This window comes from Balaenoptera borealis (assembly GCF_965194805.1).
Source record: "Balaenoptera borealis genome assembly, chromosome: 2".
Lineage (NCBI taxonomy): Eukaryota > Metazoa > Chordata > Mammalia > Artiodactyla > Balaenopteridae > Balaenoptera > Balaenoptera borealis.
The window spans coordinates 111,751,112-111,774,082 of NC_138867.1; the positions used below are offsets into that span (position 1 = coordinate 111,751,112).

The window sequence follows — 22,971 nt, forward strand, 5'->3', positions numbered from 1 at the left end:
GAATTTGAAATGCAGGAGATTTACTTGTGGGCTGGGGGGTAATGCCTATGAAAGATAAAAGGAAGGGAGCAGGAGTAGATAGGGAGAAGGCAGCCTTCAGAGGGCAATCCAGCAGTGGAGGTCTACCTCCTGGGAAAGGAGAGGGGGGAAGGAAGGAGGATTGGATAGGAAGATCCTCTGACTGTGATACAGCTTTGAGAACATCTCAGTCAGCTCAATGGGAAGCTCCAGCATAAAGATTGCCCATTAGAGGAGTCCCACTTTGAGCAGAAATGGACAAGCCCTGCCACCCCTGCCATAATCTGCCACTGGTTGGGAGCTTCCTAGGAGGCAGTGGGGCCTTGACTTGAATGGTAGGTTTAGCAGCTGCTGAAGCTGCAGGCTGGTCCTCTGAATGGCACTTATCCATGGCTATCATAAACCGCAGCCTGCCTTTTATTTCCTCTTTCCCTGCTCCCAGACCCCATGCTCTGGCGCCAGTGGCCTGACTACATGCCGTACCCGACATGACCAACTATCCATACCACCCCTCCCAACCGTAACCTTTGCTCACTCAGTTCTTTCTGCTTGGAATGCCATTCCTTCCCAGCTGTACCCATCAAAATCCTAATACGTTTTTAAAGCCCAACTTAAACGTCACCTCTCTAGATCACCTTCCCTGATCCCACCATGCAGAATTAATTGTTTCTTGCACCTGTGGTGCTATTTGTAGATTAGTACTTCCCAGGTTGGATTATTCTTAGCTGCTCTTTTCTCAGATTCTTGTCCCTTCAAACTTTAAAACCTAGCACAATGTAGGTACACAGTAAATGTTGACTGGTCTGTTTTCCTGCTCCTCTCAAAACGCTTAGAGGTTGCAGAGCTCCAACTCCTGGAATGGTAGGAAGCACACATTCCGTGGTCAATAAATGTTTGTTCAGTTGTCCAGGACCTCATGTTGGGTGAGGCCAAGTGAGCTGAAGGGTGCTGGGGAGAGGTTGTTTACTGTTGTTAGGGATCACCTAGTTTGGTACCAAGTCAGAGTTTTAAGACTAGAGCATGTCTTTCTCTGTTTATATTTTCCTCCATGATTTGGAAAGACCCCAAAGATTTTTTTTTTAAGTCATCATTTTATTGCCTCAACAGATGGGAACTTTTGGGGGGCTTCCCTTTTTCAAACACATTTTTATGTGTTGGGATTTTGCATTTCTTCACCAGTCATTCTCCTTAAGGGTGTAAGAAGAGCCATTAAAATACCTGGCATGAGATCTCCAGGTCAGATCCAGTCATTTTCTAACTGGGTGTTTATGGAGTGGAGAGAATTGGGAGGGATAGAAATATTTTTCCTCTTCCTCTTTCCCACGCCCACCAGTTAAAGAACTTCCCTGGGAGGGGACCTGTGGGGAGTGACTGAGGGTTTCCAGGGTGGGCATAGCAGGGCTGACATCAGGGCTTGGTGGGGATAAGGGTGGGTGGAGAGAACAGAGAGGAAGAAATGCTGACCCAGACTCTTCACCCTCCTTTAGATGTCCCTTGGCCACTGTCCCTCGGCTGAAGGAGGTTAGGGCTGGGGTGGCCACACCCTCCCTTCTCTCCTAAACCTCTCCAAGCTGTTGGGCCCTGAGGAGAAACACTAGGGTTTTCTCCTCAAGGCATGAGGGCCCTGTGCCTCTGCCTTCTCTCCCACGGTGTTCAGTGCAAGTGGAAGCAGGGAGGTTCTCGGCTGAGGCCTTAACTGCTGATGCTTGTTTGGCAGTGGTTAGGAATATTAGAGGCTTTGTGTTATCAAGAAGCCCGTCCAAGGCCGAGGTTCTTATCTCTGTGTCCCCAGGCTCATCTTCGTGGGCTGTGAACCCACCCTCTCCCCTCCGTTAGTATTAAATTGTGCATTTGGTGGAGGCATAGCTCTCATCAGATTCTTTTTTACCAGAAAAGTCTGTGATCCAAACCACTGCTTTAACCCAAAGAATAGCCTTTCTAATTAAAAAAAAAAGAGGATGTTTTCCTACAAAAGCTGGATTCTAGTTGGATTGCCAACACTGAGTAATGGAGATCCCAGGGTGATTCTAGAAAGAAACCCAGATCATTACCTTCACATTGTGATTGTCCCCCAGGAACTTTGCATTCCCCCATAATCAGAGTTTGTGGTTTAGGGACCATATGGATTTGGTTGGTACAGATCCAGAGAGCTGAACTCCTGAGAGTTGCACCAAGTGGTCTGACATCCACCTCCAAGGAGGTCAACCCAGAGACAGAGCAGACCCTGCAGGTGTGTGGAGGGGGAGAAGGGGACCATGCTGACTCTGGTGGGCATGGAATGTCTATGAGAATAGAATATTCCCAGGCTTTTAAATGAATTCCAGCATAGCCATGCTAAAACCCCCTAAAAACCTGAGTTCTGGGCAGATTCTGGTCTCCATTTCAGGGAGACAGTTCTGATGTTATAAAAGTACCGAACTTTAATGTGACGGCCTCTCCAATTTTGACAACCCCTCTACTTTTATTTTTTAAGTCCTGGCCACAATTGTAAATAGGGAACCATATCTGCTGAGACTTCGCAAGAATTACATAAACAGTTTGGATGGTTATCTTTTTTTTAAACAACAGTTTCTGAAAACACTGAAGAAAATCCCACTTATTTAACAGTGTGATGCCTGAGCCAGCCCTGGGAGTCCCTGGGAGGCTTGCAGAATCACTTCCTCCTGACTGCCCTGGCTTGGTCATGAAGCTCACTGATGAAATGGAGGAGGAAGAGCCCGGTGCAGGGGGAGGGAGGAGGAGGCCGCAGATTGTTCCTCCTCAGGGTGGCTGCTGAGAGTGGGGACCCAGGATGCAGCAGACATAGCTTTTCCTGGGGCTTGGCACTCTGGGGAGGGAGCATGTGCTTCAGATACACTCTTCCCATTTGAGGACTGGTATGATTGTAGAAACAGGGTTCCTGGGCCCCTATGTCACAGTGAGAATCTCCCCTTCTTTCTAAGGTCTTAGCAGCCTCAGTGGCCTTGAAGGTTTCTTGAACCTGAGGGGCTGGGCTTCGTCTGAGAAATGCCTGGTCTCTTCTGACACATCCTAGTCACCAACTCCCGTCTCTACTCCAGTAGACTTCGAAAAGCATATAGACAGACAAACTGACCTTCTGCACCAGTGGGAGTGGCTGAAAGGATAGCGAGAAGGCCTCCTGCTTTGGTGCCATCCTCCCCACCTCAGGTTTCAACTGTACTTCAATTTTGCCATTAGAGAGATGTTTTCAGTTAAGCATTCTCCTTCCCCAGGTGTTATTTTGGAAGTGCAGTTAGCTGAAGATGCATAAGTCATTAGTGTAAATTAACTTTATCTTTAAATAGAGGGTTTGGTCCAGTGGTTCTTAGCATTTTTGAGGTCACACACCCCTTTCAGAATCTAAGGAAACAGATGGACTCTTTCCTCAGGAAAACGCACAAATATCCAGAATTTTGTATACGATTTGTGGATTTCAAGGGCCCCTTTGACCCTCCCCTGGAGTTCTGAGTTCTGAGTTCTGAATTCCGAGGGGATGGTAAATGGGAAAAGGTAGTGGTTAGGGGTAGGGAAGCAGGACAAACAAGGAACCTGGGTGCTGCTAGAGACCACTTTGTGGTTCTGCCCAAGACCAGTTGTATGAACATATCAGAAACGAATGTCTGTCACCTGGCTGTGGTCACTCCCCTGCCCCAGAGAGAAGGTATGCTTCTATGGGTAACGACGCTGGGGACCCTGTGCACTACAGCTCTGAGCTCCCAAGACCATGTGCGGCATATCTCCATGAAGCTGGATAAGGAGAAAACCGCCCCGGGGACGCTGGGGCTGCCTTTCTCCTGGAGGAGGCAGAAGGCAGCTTGTGTCTGTCTGGTGGGCCGGGGTCCCCTTGGCAAGGTGGCAGGGGCCACCAGCCGGCCACCACCCCCCAGCAGAAGAGGCGGGGGCTTGGTCACTCTAGACTGCATACTTATCATAACCTTGAGTCTGAGATTCCTTTTATTTCCTTTGGGGAAGTCAATTTTATGAGGCAGCTTGTGATTCCCTGGGTATTGTTCTGTTCAAACTAGGGGAAACATGGGGAAAGTTTTTGGACCTAGACTTCATCTGAAAGCCTCACAGGGGATTTTGGAAGTGATACAGCATAGTGAAACAAGCATAGCGATCATTTGTAGTCCCGTGCTTGTTCTGTGAAGCTCCTTCTGTTTGTGGTGACTCAAGGAGGGGAGAATTTCCCCATCTTGAGCCAGCTGGACAAGTGTCAACACTGCTGTCTTTGCAGGCTCTGGCACAGAGGAGGAGAAGCAGGACCTGGACTAGGGCGAGCCCCCAGGGTTTGGGGCGCTAGACCCAGGTTAACACACATGAAATGGGGTGGTCCTTCTCTTGAGCCAGTCAGCCAGGGTCCCCCTGTCCCCGCACAGCCATCCTCAGACCTGGCACAGCACCCTATCCAAACTGTGCACCAACACCTGCTTGTTGAACCGATCGGAGGCTCACCTCTCACCCACATCACGTCATAGAACAAAGCCCGGGCTTTGCACGTCACACTCAAGTGGGCACACCCTCATGGTCAGATGCAGTCTTTCTCCTACTTGCTGCTTTTTATTTTTATTGCATTTTTTAAAGATTTTTTTGATTTTAAAGGCTTTATTGACTTTGTTACAATATTGCTTCTGTTTTTATGTTTTGGTTTTTTGGCCACGAGGCATGTGGGATCTTAGCTCCCCAAACAGGGATCAAACCTGCACCCCCTGCATTGGAAGGCGAAGTCTTAACCACTGGACCGCCAGGGAAGTCCCTGTATTTTTAAATATTAGTTTTTTAAAAATTATTCTATGTTCACTGGATTTCTTGGCATTAAAATAAAGATTTCTTAAACAAGATACAAAAAGCACTAGTCATAGATGAAAAGATAGAGAAATTGAACTTTCATGGTCTTTTGTTCATCAAAAGATATCATTAAAAGGATGAAAAGGTAAGCCACAGACTGATACTTTCAGTGACATACCCGAGAGAGGACTTGTATCCAGAGCATATGAGGAACTCCTATAGGTCAATAAGAAAAAGACAGGCAAAATCAGCAAAAGTCTTGAACAAGAACATCTTTAAAGTGGATATCTAAATAGCCAGTAAGCAAATTAAAACTTATAACACTATATATCCACCCCAAAGGACCAAGACCTAAAAGATTGAGAAACTAAATGTTGGCAAATCCTCATATATTGCTGGTAGGAGTGTAAATCTGAGTGTTTGGAAATTTGGAAAACTGTTTAGCAGTATCTACTAAAGCTGAGATTATACCCATTCCATAAACTACCAATTCCACTCCTAAGTATATACTCAAGAGGACTGAGTGCCTATATCCACCAATGCTTGTAGTGTTCTTATTCATTGTAGACCCAACTGGAAACAGCCCAAATGCCCAACAACAGAATGGATAAATAAATTGTGTCATATCCATACAATGGAATACACCACAGCAATTTAAAAAAGAACAAACTAGGGGCTTCCCTGGTGGTGCAGTGGTTGAGAATCTGCCTGCTAGTGCAGGGGACACGGGTTCGAGCCCTGGTCTGGGAAGATCCCACATGCCGCGGAGCAACTAGGCCTGTGAGCCACAACTACTGAGCCTGCGCGTCTGGAGCCTGTGCTCCGCAACGAGAGAGGCCGCGATAGTGAGAGGCCCGCGCACCGCGATGAAGAGTGGCCCCCCCTTGCCGCAACTAGAGAAAGCCCTCACACAGAAACGAGGACCCAACACAGCCAAAAATAAATAAATAAATATATAAATTTATAAAAAAAAAAAAGAACAAACTATGTTGACATATAGCAACACAGATGAATCTCAGACATGTTGAGTAAAAGAAGCTGGACACCAAAAAAGTACATATTATATGAACCTGTTCTCCTGAAGGATAGGACCACACCTTTTATCTCTGAAACTCCAGAGCCCTGCCACATATAGCAGGCGCTCAATAGATGTTTGTTGACAGAGTGAGTGAAGTAAGACGTGGCCTTTACTCCTGAAGGTGTTTCTCAGAGTAATGTTTATGTGTGTGTTAGGGTGAAATCAGTCTGGGAGGCACTTAGCAAATGCTCACAGCTTGCTGTAAAACGAAGCAGAAAATACACAGTAAAAAAAGAAGCAGAAATGAATCCCTTTTACGTTAATGGGGATGGGGATGGCAAAAGGGCTGTGGGATTCAGAAAGAGGCCTTCACAGGTGCTCAGGGGACAGGAGGGCTTCCTAAGAGGGATAATATTGAGCTGAACTTTGAAAAGTGGTTGAAATGACAACAAGCAAGAAAGGCCTGAGAAGGGCAACCCAGGCTTAGGGAATGGCATAACCAGGTGGTTCTCAGGCTTTAGTGCGTGTCAGAATTATCTGGAGGACCTGTGAAAACACAAGCAGCAGCGCCCCACCCAGAGATTCTGGTTCAGTAGCTCTAGGGTGGGACCTGAGAATTTGCATTTCTAGCAAGTGTCAGGTGATGCTGATGCTGATGCTGCTGGTCTGGGAACCACACTTTGGGACCCACTGGTTTAAGGCAAAGCTGGCTGGTCCAGGCAATTGCATCTCACTTGAGCCACACTCTTAGGTAAGTGAAGTGCAAGATGGGAGGGGGGTGTGGGCAGGTGGAGTGGGCCATGGCCTGGAGGCCTTTGGCTGCTCTCTGAGAAGTTTAGACCTAATCCTATAGACTTAATTTAGGGCCACATATTTAGACATGTGTAATATCTGGTTTCCAGGATGCCCCACTGTAGGGTCTAGGTACCCTCAGCCTGAGGCTTAAGGCTATACAGATGTGCAGGTGATAAATGCATACTGAGTTTGGCCTTGTAGAGAAAAACCCTGCATACAACACACCTGCAGAGGGCAACACAGTTTATACTCATGGACAAACAAAGATTGAAGAAAGGCATTATTTTAAATATGCAACATCAGAATTATTTGTAGCCATGCAACATATACATGCTGTGGGGATGGCAGGTGGAAAAAGAACCCGCCCATCTGACCAGACAGAAGCACCACTTTTACTTTCAATAAAGATATAATTGCTCTGAATTTTTCTTTCGCATGGCCCACAGCCCTCCAGATTCCCAAGGACAAGGATGTTACACCACACACCCAGTCTATTTCTATCGCCAGGGAGACACAGAGAGCCAGGAGATTTTCCCCAAATGGTATTTCTTTGGCTAAGGAAGGGAGAGTTAGTCACCTGGGTGGGATTTGGGGAGGGAGGCACATGCGGTGAATGGCCAAATGAAGAGTCCCTGCCCTTCCCTGGGGCCATTCTTGTCAGGACACCGGACTAGCAGGACTTCCCTTTCTGGGATGACCCAGGCACGAAGAGCAGATGCCATCTGTCATCCTATACACTGGCTTCCAGTTATACCTCCAATAAGCTACACTTACTGAATACCAGCTCTCTTCGAAGTAATCTACTGGGTGTGGTCGATACGCAGATGAATCAGCCACAGACCTGCCCTCCAGAAACGTATAATTTAATAGGGAGAGGGAAGACAGAGGTCATTCTTGGTCATTAAAAACCCTCCTACCTGGTCCCTTGTTTACTCCCTCCGCATGCCTGGTTTAGGTCTAGCTCCTTCCTCTCCCTTACTCCCCATTGTTGGAGGCTGGGGGTCTCACTCATTCAGTAGGATCCTGGGGTCACAGAGATGAGTAAATCAAGATGCTTGTGGTCTGATAAGGAACTCTTCCTGCCCCATAGCTGAAGATAGGCCAGCCCTGAACAGGTGCCCTACAGCTCCCACCCCTGCTGCTGGGTCCATGACCATCAGCTCTGGGCTGAGGAAACCTAAGTCCCCTTGCTGGCTGGGTTCCACACTGAAAGATGGTGCCTGGGGGCCCCACCTTTGCATCAGCCTGTCCCAGACCAGCCAAACCATAGGCCTCTGGGGGTTGCAGCTATTGCACGCATGATGATCCACAAGAAGATGAGAGGGGGCTCAGGTGACTGCTGGTGCCCTGACAACTTTCCAACTCCCCGAGGACCTCATTCCTCAGTCAGGCTGAGTTCTGCCTGACTTTTCCCTCGGGGACATGGTAACTGGCTTGCTTCCTTCTCACCTCCACTCCTATTTGCAAGAGAGTCACCTAAAAGAGGGCAGGGGCCCAAAAATCAGAAGCAGGTTTAGATCTTGCTCTGCCACTCCCTGTCTGTTTAGGGCAAGGCACCTAACCTTTCTCCAACCTCAGTTTCCTCATCTGTAGAATGGGAATAAGGACCTTGCTTACTTCGTAGTGTTGTTCAGAGACCAGAGGATACAGACAGAATTCTTGTCCTTAAAGAGCCCTGAAGTCTAATGGGGTAGTTGGAAAAGCACACACACAGTGTGATGTGTACCACACCAGAGGCATGTTTGGGGTGCAGTAGTGAGCAGAATAAAGGCAAACAATTCTAACAAGGGGAAACTGCAGACCTTCGTGTCAGTGCCAGGGTCAGGGCATGGTGGAAACAACTCTCCAGGGCTTTGGCCTCTAGTATTTCTTGAATACCCGACACTGTTAAGTATTTTACCCGTGTTTTATTTTTTAATTCACAACAAGCCTGTGAGAAGGTATTATCATTCCCATTTTACAGATAAGCAAACTGAGGCTCAGAAAGGCTCATGCATTGACCTGGCATAGTATTTATTGAGCACCTACTATGTGCTAAATGTTGCAGATAAAAAAGATATGCAAGTCCCTCCCTCATGGAGCTTGCATTCCACAGGTAAAGTCACTTGCCCAAGGTGAGGCTGGAATGTGCCAGAGCTAGGATTCAAACCCAGGTCTAGTGACCTCCTGGGCTTGTGCTTTTCCCACTCACTCCAGAACTCACTGTCCCTGAGGACATTCTTCACGTGGGGGGGGACATAAACTGTTCCTGCCAGCCCCTCTGGGGAATTCAAGGATTCAGCAACAAGGCTGGATCAGGGATAAGAGAGGAGCTGCTATTTCTGTAGAACCCTCTATTTCACAATCACTCCCCAGCAGCCCTGCCCCAAAGAAAGACTGACTGCCTAACCACTCAGATGTTTACCCCAGGGAGGGATGGAGGGAGGAGCTTCCCCAAGGGGATTTCAAGAGAGGATAGGGGTAGCTGTCTGTGCTCAGGTCAGAGAGTGACACCCTCTTCCTGGCTCAGGTGGGGAATCCCTTTGAATTTCACTTGGCTTGTGGGAGGGTCTATTGTTTTCCTACTCCTCAGGCCCTCCAGGGAGCAAAACTCAGGACTGGGGTATGTCAGAGGATTAAATCAGACTCTGGCATCTGAGTGAACTCTGTGCCCCTTGGGTTCATGGGTCAGCTCTGCCCTCAGCCTCAGGCTGCCTCTAGATGCCGTGAGACCTGTGGCACTCCCACTGGGCAGTGACATTTTCTTTTAACCCAAGGAAACAATCAGAGATTTGCAAGCCTCCCCCACTAAAGAAAAAAGATACATATAGGATTATTCATTATAGTATTTACTCACAGTAGCAGTCACTTGGAAACAATCTAAATGGCCAATGTTTGGGAATTAAATAAAATATGGTAAAAGTATGCCTTCAGTAAAATACTATGTAGCCATTAAAAATCATCATGTAGAAGAAAATTATATGATGAGTGCTTATAATAGATTTAGTCAGAATTCATGACTAAAACAATGTACACAAAACAGAATGCACAACATGATCCCATCTTTTAAACATTCGTCTATATGTGCATAGAAAAATGTCTAGAAAGATGCACACCAAATGTGAACAGTAGCTGTCTCCGGGTAGTGGAATTGTAAGTAACTTCTGTTTTCAATATTTTCCAAATCTTTCAGTGAAAAATTCATGTATTTTCTAATCATGGAGAAAATCCCCACAATATATATTAGAGAAGAGAATATCTCTTTTTGGGCCTATACTTAGCCGGCCCCAGGCCCTATCCTACCGTGAGAGATTTGCAAGCTCAAGAGCAGTGTGGGGTAGGGGACAGCTTGAGGGGAATTAGCTGGGCACCATTCTCCAGGTCTCATCTGAAATGTCATCTCCCAGAGAGGCCATCTGACCACACACCCTGGCTGAAGGAGGCCCCTCCCACGTTCTCTCTCCCTCTTTCACCCCATTTTATTGTCTTCATTGCACTTACCTACGTCTGCAGTGACCTGCCTGCTCATCTACTGCTCGGTGATTATTCCTCTTCTCCACCAGAAAGCAGACTCCATGAGAGCAGGAACCCAGCCTGTCTTGTTCCCTCTGACTTCCCATCAGGAGAAGAGACCCAAGTGAGATCTTGGTTTATATGAGGCCTGTTAGCAGCCCTCTGAAGTTGTGGGCATTGATCCTAAGGCTACTGGTGACCTTGAGAAAATGGGAATAACGTCTTGGGAGTCTAGAGACAAGCTGATTACTATCTCCTGGGGCCAGAACTGGTTGAAGCTCAGCAACATCGAGAACCTGGTCCAGCTTGGTAGCAACAGCTGCCAGATGGTTACATGTGTTGTGGAAGTGCCAACTTTGTGCTTCACAGTTTATAAATGAGAGAAGTGAAGCTAGAAGCAGTTTATCTGATCATCCCTTTCCCCTTTGCTTCCGGAGCTCCTACAGCTGCCAGCCCACTCTGTCCTCTAGCTCATGACTTGAGCTCCTCTCTTTTGAACCTGTTCCAGTTGGGTTCTCATCCCAGCCATTCTACTGAATCTGCCCTTGACCAAGATCACCTATGACTCCAAGACAGTAAATCCAGTTATTAACTCTCTGTCCTCATATGACTTGACCTATCACAGTGAACTGCTCCATCTCCTTGAAACCCTTTCTCCTGGTTTCCTTCCTATTGTACTTGCTACTCCTTCTTAGTCTCCTTTGCTGAGCAATTGAATGGGGCTCAGTCCTCATGGACTGAGGGCAGCTTCTCTATTGACAGTCCCCCCCTTGGTGATCTCCTCTAATATCATGGCTTTATAAGAGCTACATGCTGAGTGCTCGCAAATCTTCATTTCCAGCCTGGACCTCTCCCCTGAACTCCAGACTCATATATCCACCTGCCTACAGGCCTCTCCACTTGAGTGTCTAAAAGTCATCTCATACTTAATATGTCCAAAACTGAGTTCCTTATCTCCCCGCCAGACATGCTCCATCATCAGGCTTCTGCATTCAAATAATGGCTATTCCATCCTCCCATTTGCTCAGGCCAAAAATCTGAGTCCTCTTTGACTCCTTTATTTCATATCTCACTTCCAAGTCCATGAGCAAATCCTGCTGGCTCCACTTTCTAGAATCTGCCTAGATCTCAACAGCACCCCTGCAATCTCTCCAGTCCAAGCCACCATTGTCTCTTGCCAGGATTTCTGCAGTACCCTCCCAACTGGTTTGGCCTATGCTCCCCAGTTTACTCTCAACACAACATCCAGAGTGACCTTATTAAAGTGGGAGTCATGTCACGTCACTTCTCTGTGTAAAACTTTCTAGTGGCTCCCATTTTGAGTAAAGCTCCAGTTCAATCCGTGATGAATTTTAAGGTCCTGCACACTCTGGAGCCTCCCACTACCTCTAGGATCCCCTCTCTTCCCCTTCACTCATTCTACTCTGGTCACACTCCCCTCCTCGCTGATCTTTCCCGTGTCAGGCAGGCTCTCACCTTCAGGCCTTTGCACATGCTGTTGACTCCACCTGGGAAACTCCTTCCCCACTAATTCTCAGGTGCATGTCCTCATGTCTTTCAGGTCTTTGTTCATAAGTCATCTTCTCAGATGTCTGGGCTTCCCTGGCCACGTTATTTACAGTTTCAGTACTCCTTCCCACCTTCTGCTCCAACATTTCCTTCTACCATCTTTTGCTTTATTTTTCCTCCAGAACAGTTAACTCTTCTGACTACTATTTAATTAATTAATTTATCTGGTTGGTTGGTTGGTTGGTTGGTGGGTTGTTGGTCTCCCCCAATAGACATCAAGTTCCACAAGGGCAGGTTTTTTGTCTGTTTTGTCTACTACTTTATCCCCAGAGCCCAAGGACAGTGCCTGGCATATGGTAGGTACTCAGTAAATATTTGATGGATGGATATATGAATAAAAATGTATGACAGGGACTTCCCTGGTGGTCCAGTGGTTAAGACTCTGTGCTTCCACTGTAGGGGGCACAGGTTTGACCCCTGGTCGGGGAATTAAGATCCCACATGCTGCATGGTGTGGCCAAAAAAAAAAAATGTATGACAGAACCACTTACTGTTTATACAAGGCCTTGAGACAAGGGGAAAGAGCATTGGGTTTCTGCCAGCATAGGAGCATTAACAAGCCAAGTGAGAAGGAACTGCCCCAAGCGGGAGAAGGCCCCTGTGTGGACGTCAGGGGCCTGTTTCTGCCTTGGCCAGCATGCAGCCAACTCACACCTCAGTGGCTTGTGAAGAACTTGCCACTGGTGAGCACTCATCACTCAGCTTGCATTCAGGTTACTTTGCCCCAAGGCTCCCCCTCAGTGCTCTGCCGCAATCCAATCGCTTACTTTCCTTTTTCCCTCCAGGTGCCAGAGTTAGCAGCCTATTGAAGGAAAACAACATCAAGGTAAAAGAACAATAAGACTGTGTCTAGTTTAGAACTGCCCCACCTAAGAGGCCTTGAAAGGTATTCAAGGAAGACCCAGAGTGCTGAATGTGTTGGCAACTGGCAGCCGAATAAAGTAAAGGTCCGGGAACTCGCATTAGAGTGTGAGTTCTCGGTTAGAGTGTGAGTGCTGGGGACAGTGAGGTACAGCTCAGTATCGAGGAGGGGATCATCAGAGGTGGCTGTCAGGTCTTCAGACCCAGGAAGACAGTGCTTCCCTTGGGAAAACCTGGCGACCTCCCCCATGCCAGTCAGTTGTGGGCCCACAGCCTGGCCCTCCTCCTCTGCTTTCCTCCCTCCAGGCCTCTCCCCTTCCTTGCTGTCTCTGGAGGTTCTGCCCTGCCTGCTGAAATCAGAGCAGGCCTTGGCAGAGTGTTTGGGCTTTTTTTTTTTTTTTTTTTTTTTAAGCAAGGTTGGTTTGGTTCTAAATCTAGAGGAATACACTAGGATGCTTCCTGCATAGGGGGGGTCTCTGTTTCTGTGTTAAATCACAGTCCAAATTTTAAAAAGTGAAAATACTCAGTAAATAATGGATGTGGGGGAACATTCAATGATGTGTACTGCTGATGTGATTGGAAAAGGGGCAGCTTTTAAAAATGTGTCTAGCCTTTGTCTAAGCAATTCCACCTTCTGGAATTTATGCTACGAAAATAACCACATTTTTGCAGAGATGTATGAACAAAGATATTTATAACTGCATTGTTTATAATAGAAAAAAAAGGAAACATTAAAAAGCCCTGCAAAAAGGAATTGGTTGTTTAAACTCTAGCATATCCACACACAGGCATGTCATGCAGCAGGATGATCTACATGTATATTTATTGACAAGAAAGATGTTTGCATATATTGCTAAGTTAGAAAGAAAGAAGGAAGGAAGGGAGGGAGGAAGGGAGGAAAGAAAGAAAGAGAAAGAGAGAAAGAAAAAGAAAGAGAGAGAGGGGGAGGGAGGGAGAGAGGGAGGGAGGGAGGAAGGAAGGAAGGAAGGAAGGAAGGAAGGAAGGAAAGAAGGAAGGAAGGAAGAGTATGGTCAGGCCACTCAGGATGGCTATTCTCTTGTTCTCTGTACATCCCCTGCTCAATCAGTCCCTGCTTCACCTACACCTACCCTACTCACATGACTGACCTTCCTACATACTTGCCCCGGGCCTCAGCTAGAGATCGTTCTTATCGAAGAGGTGGTGAGGAGCCTGCCCCTCTGCTAGTTTCCCTGGTAACCTGACGTCAGTTCCCCCTATAACTGGCAATCCCCCCTTCCCTCTGGGAGCGAAGACTGCTGCCTTGTCCTGTCCACCGTCACACGGTGGGGTGTCGCTCCAGGACCTTGCTTCACGCATGTAAGATCCCCCTATCCATTAAATCATTGATGTCTCTGTCGCTGACTCCAGGCTCTTTATTTGGTCTTGAAGCTGGGCAAGTGCAGGCCTTGTAGGCCTGTGAGGTGCAGCCCAACAGAAAGAAAAAGAAAAATGGAAAAATCTTAAAGAAACATGCAAGGAAAGTAGCTTTGTACTCAGCCTGGAGGGTTGAAATCCAGATCTGTCTCTTAACCAACATGAGGACACAGGCAAGTGATATGATCTCCCTAGCCTCTGCTTCCTGCCTGTAAAATGGGCATAATAATGCCTGCCTCACACAGTTGTGAGGATTTGGTGGGATTAACACCTCTAAAGGCCCAGCTCAGGGTCTGGCATGTGGTGAGTGCTCAGCAGTGGGTACCCAGATGAGATGTGGATCAGTAGTATTTTTACTGGGTACTTGTGAGGAAGCCTGGAAACATTCTGGAAATTCATAGACAAATATTGGTTTTATTTGGCTGACTGGAATTATGGGTGATTTTCAATATTTTAAAAGTTTTCTACAAGGAATACATATTACTTATGTTGACTGAAAAAAAATGCACAGCCTAAAAATTGAGAATTACGTTTTATTCGGTGCACCTTCTGAGAACTTCAAGCCCGGGAGGCAGCCTCTCAGATAGCTCTGAGGGACTGTTTCAAAGAGGGTAAGGTAAGGGAGGAGCCAGGATATAAAGGAAGGAGTTTTGCAACAAAGACCAGGTAGTCGGAACATCAAAAGATTACTGTTAATTAAAGAAAACCAGACATCTCGAGTTAATGAATTTAGTGCTTTTCTGTGTATGGGAAGATGCAAGAGTCTGGGCTCATTGAAATCATTCCCTTGATATGCACCTTAGCTATCTAAGGCCAGTATTCTTTCTTTCCCTTCCTGAGTTCACTCTCGCTGACTGTTGGGGGCCTTGTTAGTGGCTGATGGCTTGATGGCCGCAGCAGCCTTTGCTTGCTGATATGGCAGGAGGCATTTTTCATCCACACTTAAATAATGATGATGTAGTTTTTAAAAAGGAAGTAACAATTGAAAAGGTTAAAAAAAAAATATTGCAGGCAAGCCAACTGAGCAGCCCCCAGGGCAAAGATCCTGAGGACTGAGGTAGGGGTGCGGGGGTGTGGAGAGGGGGAATAGGCAGTGGGTGAAGGAAAAGGATGATTAGGCCTGAGGGCTGGTACCCAAAGAGATGCACCTCAGAGGTCAGGCTCAAGGCCTCCCAAACATGTTCCCCACTTTGGCCCCTCCTGGGGGAGCCTCTGGTAGGAGATACGGTGACCCGTCAGATGACCATGAGTGTGTGCAGCCTCTTTTCACTGATGAGAGAGCCTGACTCCGGCATCTCCAGGGAGCGGCCCTGTGGCCCTCTTAGAACTGCTTTTGCTGCGTCCCATAGGTTTTGGGTCATTGTGTTTTCATTGTCATTTGTTTCTATGTACTTTTTTATTTCTTCTTTGATTTTTTCAGTGACCTCTTGGTCATTTAGTAGCGTACTGTTTAGCCTCCATGTATTTGTGTTTTTTACAGTTTTTTTCATGGAATTGATTTCCAATCTCATAGCATTGTGGTCAGAAAAGATGCTTGATATGATTTCAGTTTTCTTAAATTTTCCGAGGCTTGATTTGTGACCCAAGATGTGATCTATCCTGGAGAATGTTCCATGTGCACTTGAGAAGAAAGTGTATTCTGCCACTTTTGGGTGGAATGTTCTATAAATGTCAATTAAATCTATCTGGTCTATTGTGTCATTTAAAGCTTGTGTTTCCTTATTTATTTTCTGTTTGCATGTTATGACCATTGGTGTAAGTGGGGTATTAAACTCTCCTACTATTATTATGTCACTGTCGATTTCCCCTTTCATGGTTGTTAGCATTTGCCTTATGTATTGAGGTGCTCCTATGTTGGGTGCATAAATATTTATAATATTTATATCTTCTTCTTGGATTGATCCCTTGATCATTATGTAGTGTCCTTCCTTATCCCTTGTAACAGTCTTTATTTTAAAGTCTATTTTAACTGATATGAGTATTGCTACTCCAGCTTTCTTTTGATTTCCATTTGCATGGGGTATCTTTTTCCATCCTTTCACTTTCAGCCTGTAGGTGTCCCTTGGTCTGAAGTGGGTCTCTTGTAGACAACATATATATGGGTCTTGTTTTTGTATCCATTCAGCCAGTCTGTGTCTTTTGGTTGGGGCATTTAATCCACTTACATTCAAGGTTATTATCGATATGTATGTTCCTATTACCATTTTCTTAACTGTTTTGGGTTTGTTTTTGTGAGTCTTTTTCTTCTCTTGTGTTTCCCGCCTAGAGAAGTTTCTTTAGCATTTGTTGTAAAGCTGGTTTGGTGGTGCTGAATTCTCTTAGCTTTTGCTTGTCTGAAAAGCTTTTGATTTCTCTGTTGAATCTGAGTGAGATCTTTACCAGGTAGAGTCATCTTGGTTGTAGGTTTTCCTCTTTCATCACTTTAAGTATATCCTGCCACTCCCTTCTGGCCTGCAGAGTTTCTGCTGAAAAATCAGCTGATAACCTTATGGGGATTCCTTTGTATGTTATTTTTTGTTTTTTCCTTGCTGCTTTTAATATTTTTTCTTTGAATTTAATTTTTGTTAGTTTGATTAATATGTGTCTTGGTGTGTTTCTCCTAGGGTTTATCCTGTATGGGACTCTCTGTGCTTCCTGGACTTGGGTGGCTATTTCCTTTCCCATGTTAGGGAAGTTTTCCACTATAATCTCTTCAAATATTTTCTCAGATCCTTTCTTTTTCTCTTCTTCTGGGACCCCTATAATTTGAATATTCGTGCATTTAGTGTCATCCCAGAGGTCTCTGAGATTTTCAATTCTTTTCATTCTTTATTCTGCTCCTTGGCAGTTATTTCCACCATTTTGTCTTCCAGCTCACTTATTCGTTATTCTGCCTCAGTCATTCTGTTATTGATTCCTTCTAGTGTATTTTTCATTTCAGTTATTGTGTTGTTCATCTCTGTTTGTTTGTACTTTAGTTCGTCTAGATCTTTGTTAAACATTTCTTGTATTTTCTCAATCCGTGCCTCCATTCTATTTCTGAGATTCTGGATCATCTTTACTATCATTACTCTAAATTCTTTTTCAGAGTAATAGGTAGATTGCCTATTTCCTCTTCATTTATTTGGTCTTGTAGGTTTTTACCTTGCTCCTTCATCTGTGACATATTTTTTTGCTGTCTCATTTTTTTTTTTTTTTTGATGGGTGGGATTGTGTTCCTGTCTTACTGGTTGTTTGGCCTGAGGCTTCCAACACTGGAGTTTGTAGGCTGTTGGGCAGAGCTGGGCCTTGGTGCTGAGATGAGGACCTCCAGGAGACCTCACTCTGATGAATATTCCCTGGGGTCTGAGGTTCTCTGTTAGTCCAGTGGTTTGGACTTGGAGCTCCCACCACAGGAGTTTCGACCCAACCCCCGGCTTGACTGCCGGCACATGAACCAAGATCCCGCAAGCCACGCGGGGTGGCAAAAAATAAAAGGAGAACAATAACAAACAGTAAAGAATAAAATTAGACTAGGAAACAGATATGTTAGAAAGAATATAAAAATAAAAATATAGGTTAAGCAACAACTGGGAGGTAAATCAGAACCACAATAGTAAAAAAGAGTAGAAGAAAAAAAAAAAAGGTGGAAAAGGCCTTGGCTGTGGAGGATGGGGCCTAAGCAGAGGCGGGGTTTGAGTGGTGGGCAGGGTCTATGCTTAGGACCCACAGGGCTGGTAAAGGCTTGGGGTGGGACTTAGGCTCAGTGGAACAGAAGGGGCCCAGGCAGTGCCTCTGGTCTCAGAGGGCGAGGTACCCCACCTTCCTTGCCTTTATCTTCCAATCCTTCTATTGATTTTTTAAAATTTTGGCTTTTATATTTTTGGCTTGTATATTTTTAATACAGAAGTACTCATTCTTGTTTCTGATTTTTACTTTTTCATAATATTACAGTCATGTTTTATGGATATACTATCTCCTGCTTATCTCTCCGAAGGTATTACTTACTTTTCATGTGTCTATTAGTTTTGTTTTAATATTCTTGTATTCTCTAAATTGTCTTTTTTTCCACCTGGCTTCTTTTGGTTTCTCTCTCTCCTTCCTGTTGGAAGCTTTCCTCAAACATCAAAAATATCTATTGATATTTATGAATGAAGCAATGAAAAGTTGAATTAAACTGTATTTGGGGAAAACTTATCAACTGGGGCCTCACTATAGGAAGCAAGCCAATCTTTTCATTAACAAGCCTCTGAATGTCAGACTCTTTTCTCTAGAGTTGGCTTTCTCAACTTTTGCATGTTGACATTTGGAGCCAAATAATTCTTTGTTGTCAGAAGCTCTTGTGCATTGTAGAATGTTTAGCAGTATCACTGAACTCTGCCCACCAGGTGCCAATAGTAACCCCCCTCCCAGAGCTGTGATAACAAAAAATGTCAGTAAACGTTGCCAAATGTCTCCTGGGGGGCAAAATCACCTTGTTGAGAACCATTGCTCTAGAGCCACGTGGCTTCTCAAGAGAAGCATTCTAACTCCCTGTTCCAGTTATTACTGTTACTGCATAACAAACCACCCCAATACTTAGTAGCATAAACAACAACCATTTTGTTGTGCTTCAAGTCAGGAATTGGGAAAAGGCACGGCTCTTCTCTGCTCCACAGTGTCTGGGGCCTAGGCTGAGATGGCTGGAAGTTGGAACCAGCTGGGGCTGAAGGATCCGCTTCCAAGTTGGTTCTTCACTTGACAGGGATAGTTGGAAGAGGGGGTGCAGCTGGGACTGGAGACCAGAGAGACTATACATGGCCTCTCTAGGACAACAGTCTGGTAGTTGGACCTCTTGTGTGGTAGCTCAGGACTCCAGTGTGAATATTCCAGCCAGCAATATGGAAGCTGCGTGGCCTTTTATGGCCTGGCTTTTGATGTCACATAGCATCACTTCCACTGTAGTCACAGGCCCGCCCAGATTCAGGGAAGGAGACAGAGACCTACCTCTCAATGGAAGAAGTGTCAAAAAAAATTGCAGCCATGTTTTAAACTCACTGTACTCTGGTACAGGGTGGTATGTGCCTGCGGCAGGGTGGGGTATGCAGAGGGGGGACATTGAGCCCCACTGTTCAGTCTTCAGACTTTGCCCTCATCCCTCTGTTTTCATCCTTGTGGTCATCTGCCTTCTCTCCTGCCAGGGTCTCTCCTGTTTAGTGCCTTCCGTCTCCTGGTGTGTGGGACACAGTATGGGGTGGGATCTGGGAGGATTCCAAACATTTGCCCTGGTTCCTTACCCCACCCACTCTGTACCTGACCCCCACCGTCATAATACCTGGTCTCCCCAAGGTCTTAGCTCCCCCAGGGTTCTGAGGGGGAAGTGGCTTGCCTACTGTCAGTATACCCCTCTGCGAGCCAATCTCTCGTCCACCGATGTATCTTTGCCATTCTGTTTGCTCTTGAGGATTTATACCATTTTACTTTTTGACTGGCATTTTAGTAGCACTTCAGGAGAGAAAGGAGATTGAGATGTGTGAATAACCTGACATGTTTAACCCAAAGTTTGTTACACTTCTTTTGGATGGATTTATGGTGTCTCTAAATTGTGTCATAATCTTCTCCCCTGTTGAAGCTCTGTCAAGTAGTACAGTGACCACATTTAATGTTTTGCTGATAATTTAGAATCATCTTTATGAACGTACATGTTTACCTTGGAATTATTACACTGAGTAGAGCTATCTGTCCCCCTTCATGTTGGAGACTCAGATCACTGTGCTAAACTTCCTTAAACCTTTTTCCATGGTCATCTCTGTCTCTGACTACCTCTTGTCCCATTTATTTGTGGCGAGGGTGCCACATTACAGCACATTAACTTCTAATTTACTCCTTTTAAATGGCTACTAAACTAGATGACCATGCCGGGTGTCCACCCACCAGCCTGCCCCTACTCATTTTCTACCCTTTCCCACACTCCCAGTATTTGCCCTTTGTGGATTGCATCAACCAGGCTCCATGCCCTCATGCTGCCAGTTGGGTTTGGCCAATTGAAGACCCTGCAGGAGATAAGAGAGTGATTTTGGGGTGCATTAGGGTACTTTATCCGTAACCCCCTCACCAGCTCCCTCCCTCCCCAAGCCTCAGGTCAGGTCTGTGTTCTTCTCCCTAAAACCACCACTCTTCCCAGCAACCCTCTCCTGCAGCTCTCTCAGGGTCCTAGTAACACTCCCACCTCTTCCTTCCTCCAGGCGGTGGTAATTACTCCCCACTGTTGCTGGCTCCAGGGTGCTTCTCCTTACCTTATCTGTTTCCTTAATGCTGCTCACCCCCTTGGAAACAGTCCTTCCTTAAGCTCTCCTTGTTACCTGTGCAATGTGCATCTGTTTCTTACTGGGACTCTGCCCATACAGAAACTTCTGATTTACATCTGAAACAAGAATGGTCCCTGCGTGAGCCCTGAGAGATCCTCCTCGGAATGCTGTGTGTGAGCTCTGTGACATCTCTGGGCTACTGGGGCTTTTGAAAATTCACTTCCTAGTTGTTAACTAGAATACATGGTAGAGGGTACTGGATTACTGACGTCCCCATATGGGGAAATGTTACTTACTGGAATGTTTTGAGAAGGAAAATATACATGTAAATAGAAGGAAACCTGGAGAGAGAATTTGTAATGATTTTCAGAAATTATATGACAGGCTGGAAAATATCAACAGTTTCAGAAAAGGATTAAATACCTTCCTGGATAACAGACCCTTGCTGGGTCTTACGGTAAAGTGGATGTTTGGGGGAGATCCAGGCCATGTCTGGATGGGATTCCCCAAATGTGACATTAGAGGTCCCTCAGTTAGGACCTGCTGGGCCTCTGTGCTTCCAGGTCAGTAGCTTCTCTGATGGTTTTGCTCTGGGGAGTGCCGTGTGCTTGTCTGTCCACTGGGCTGAGGATAAACTGGAGACCGGTGAGGCCCACGGCCTTGTAGCAGCATCACATCTCACACCCCACAGCAGCCGAGCTGTCCGACGGCCACCTCTGAGATCAGCTTACACGACTCTCCTGCTGAAGCACACTCTGGATTCTCTCACTTCCTCACCCTACTACCCTGTCAGCCCTCCGTTCTGTTGAATTGGTGCACCCCTTTGAAGCACATGTACCTCTAGGGGAAAAGTAGAATCAAGATCTCTTCCTGGCCACCCATTTCCTGAAGCACAAAAAGGAAATGTATCATAAATGCTTCTTAAAGATGACAGGAAGGGGTAGTGCCACTCTGGGTGGCAAGGGTTGTCACTGTGGTAATTCACAGACTGGGAGGTGAGGCGGCACATGGGGGCTGAGGTCCCAGCCAGGGGCAGCACAGGCACAGCCCTCAGGGTCCAGCCTTCCTGACCCACTCCAGCAGGCTGTGGACCTTCAGCCCTCCTGGGCAAGAGGAAGAGGCCTGGGAGGCATTACCTCTATTTCACAGGGAGGAGCCCAAAGCCAGGGAAATCGAGAGCTGCAGCTTCGGTGAAGAGACACTCTTATACCCTGGCTTCCTTATTCATGATTCTTTTACCTTTAAGGATTTTTCTTTTTAATTTGAGGAGTGGGGACTGGGCAGTTGGAGATAGGTTTGTTTGTTTTTAGTGTGGCTACCCTCAAGTGATGTAGCCTTTTTCAGTTCAGCTTATTCTCTTTCAGCCCAGGCCACTCTGTGTCCTTTAGCCAAGTGAGCCCAACCAAGGCCCCCCAGCGTCCCGCCCAGCAGAGGCGCAAGAGGCCCATCCTGTTCGTCCTTGCTCTGTAAATGCAATGCAGGAAGGCAGATATGCAGGAACATGGCCAGAGGAGCCAGCCCAGGGCTGGAAAGTGGGGGGCCCTGGAGGGCTGGGGGAGGCTTCTGAGGCCTCTCTGCACTGCTCCTCCCATGGCAAAATGTTCATGGTCCATGCACTTCAGGGAGGGTAGGTGGTGACCAAGTGGGCAGAACACCTGTTTAGTGTGTAAGTCCGTGTCCTGTCTTGTCCTTTCCAAGAATTCAGCCATTGCTAGGTTGGCTGCCACTAACCACATGGAGTGTAAGGAAAATTGTCAAACCAGGCACTTGAGCCAAGCCTGACGTGGTCCTCGGCAAGATGTTGCAAGTTCCTAATCTGGACCCAGAGGCCAGGGAGTTGGGGCATCATCTGGAGCCCAGAGTTGGCTGTTACCCACAAACATAGACACCCTGAGTGGGACCTACACACCCCGCCTTGCCTGAGGTGGGACCAGGGCCCACTTCGTTCCCATTACATACCATTACAAGCTGATGCAACCAGGTTTCAACAGACACTGCCAGGGAAGAAACACATTACAACAGTATGCTGCAATACTTCCTCTGCCCATGCAGGAGGCTTCATCACATCAACAAAGTCGGACCTCTTCCCACCCCAGTATCTCACCCCACCAAGCTGGAAGTACCTTTTGTCAGGACCATTTACGGCCTTTGAATGGGTCTGCTTTTCCCAAGAAATTAAACCAGTGGCTTTCCATCCTGGCTGCACATTACAGTCATCTAGAATATTAAAAAATACTGATGCCTGGGCCTCACTCTCACCCCAAAGATACTGACTGAATTGATCTGGGTTTTTTTAAAAACAATTTTTTACTTAAGTCTTTATTGAAAGATAATATACATGCAAAAAGAAGAAGAAGAAAAAGAAAAAAGCACAAACCACAAGTGTAAATCTTGGTGAATTTTGACAAAGTGAATTTTACCCTGAGTAATTTGCTTCCAAATCAAGAAACAACATCACCTGCGTCCCCTGGTGCCCCAAAGGGTAACTACCATTCTCATTTCTAATGGTATAAATTAGTTTTGCTTGTTTTCAAGCCTTATATTATATAAATGGAATCATACAGAATATATTCTTTTGTGTCTGGCTTCTCCCGATCCGCAGTGTGTTTGTAAGGTTCATCAAAGCTGTTGCTTGTAGTTGTTAGTTAGTTTAGTTAGTTAGTATTGTAGTAGTTCATTTACTCTCATTGCTATAGGGTATTCCACCATGTGGATATTCCTCCATTTATCTATATTTGGGTATCTGGGTTGTTGTTGGCAATTTAGGGTTATTATGACTACTGCTGCTAT

At 46.1% G+C, this 22,971-nt stretch overlaps 1 protein-coding gene across 5 annotated transcripts in view; it reads left to right on the forward strand.

The window, feature by feature from the left end:
* LOC309622816 (uncharacterized protein) overlaps positions 1–22,971 on the forward strand; it is a 99,170-nt gene that overhangs the window by 23,998 nt on the left and 52,201 nt on the right. For 3 of the 5 annotated variants that reach the window (XM_082379029.1, XM_082379028.1, XM_082379030.1), the window contains exon 3: positions 12,466–12,506. The exons of the other annotated variants lie outside the window; for them this stretch is intronic. In XM_082379029.1, coding sequence (XP_082235155.1) covers positions 12,466–12,489 — 24 coding nt within the window. In that variant the 3' untranslated portion in view covers positions 12,490–12,506. The remainder of the gene's footprint in view (positions 1–12,465; positions 12,507–22,971) is intronic. 5 annotated transcript variants of the gene reach the window in all.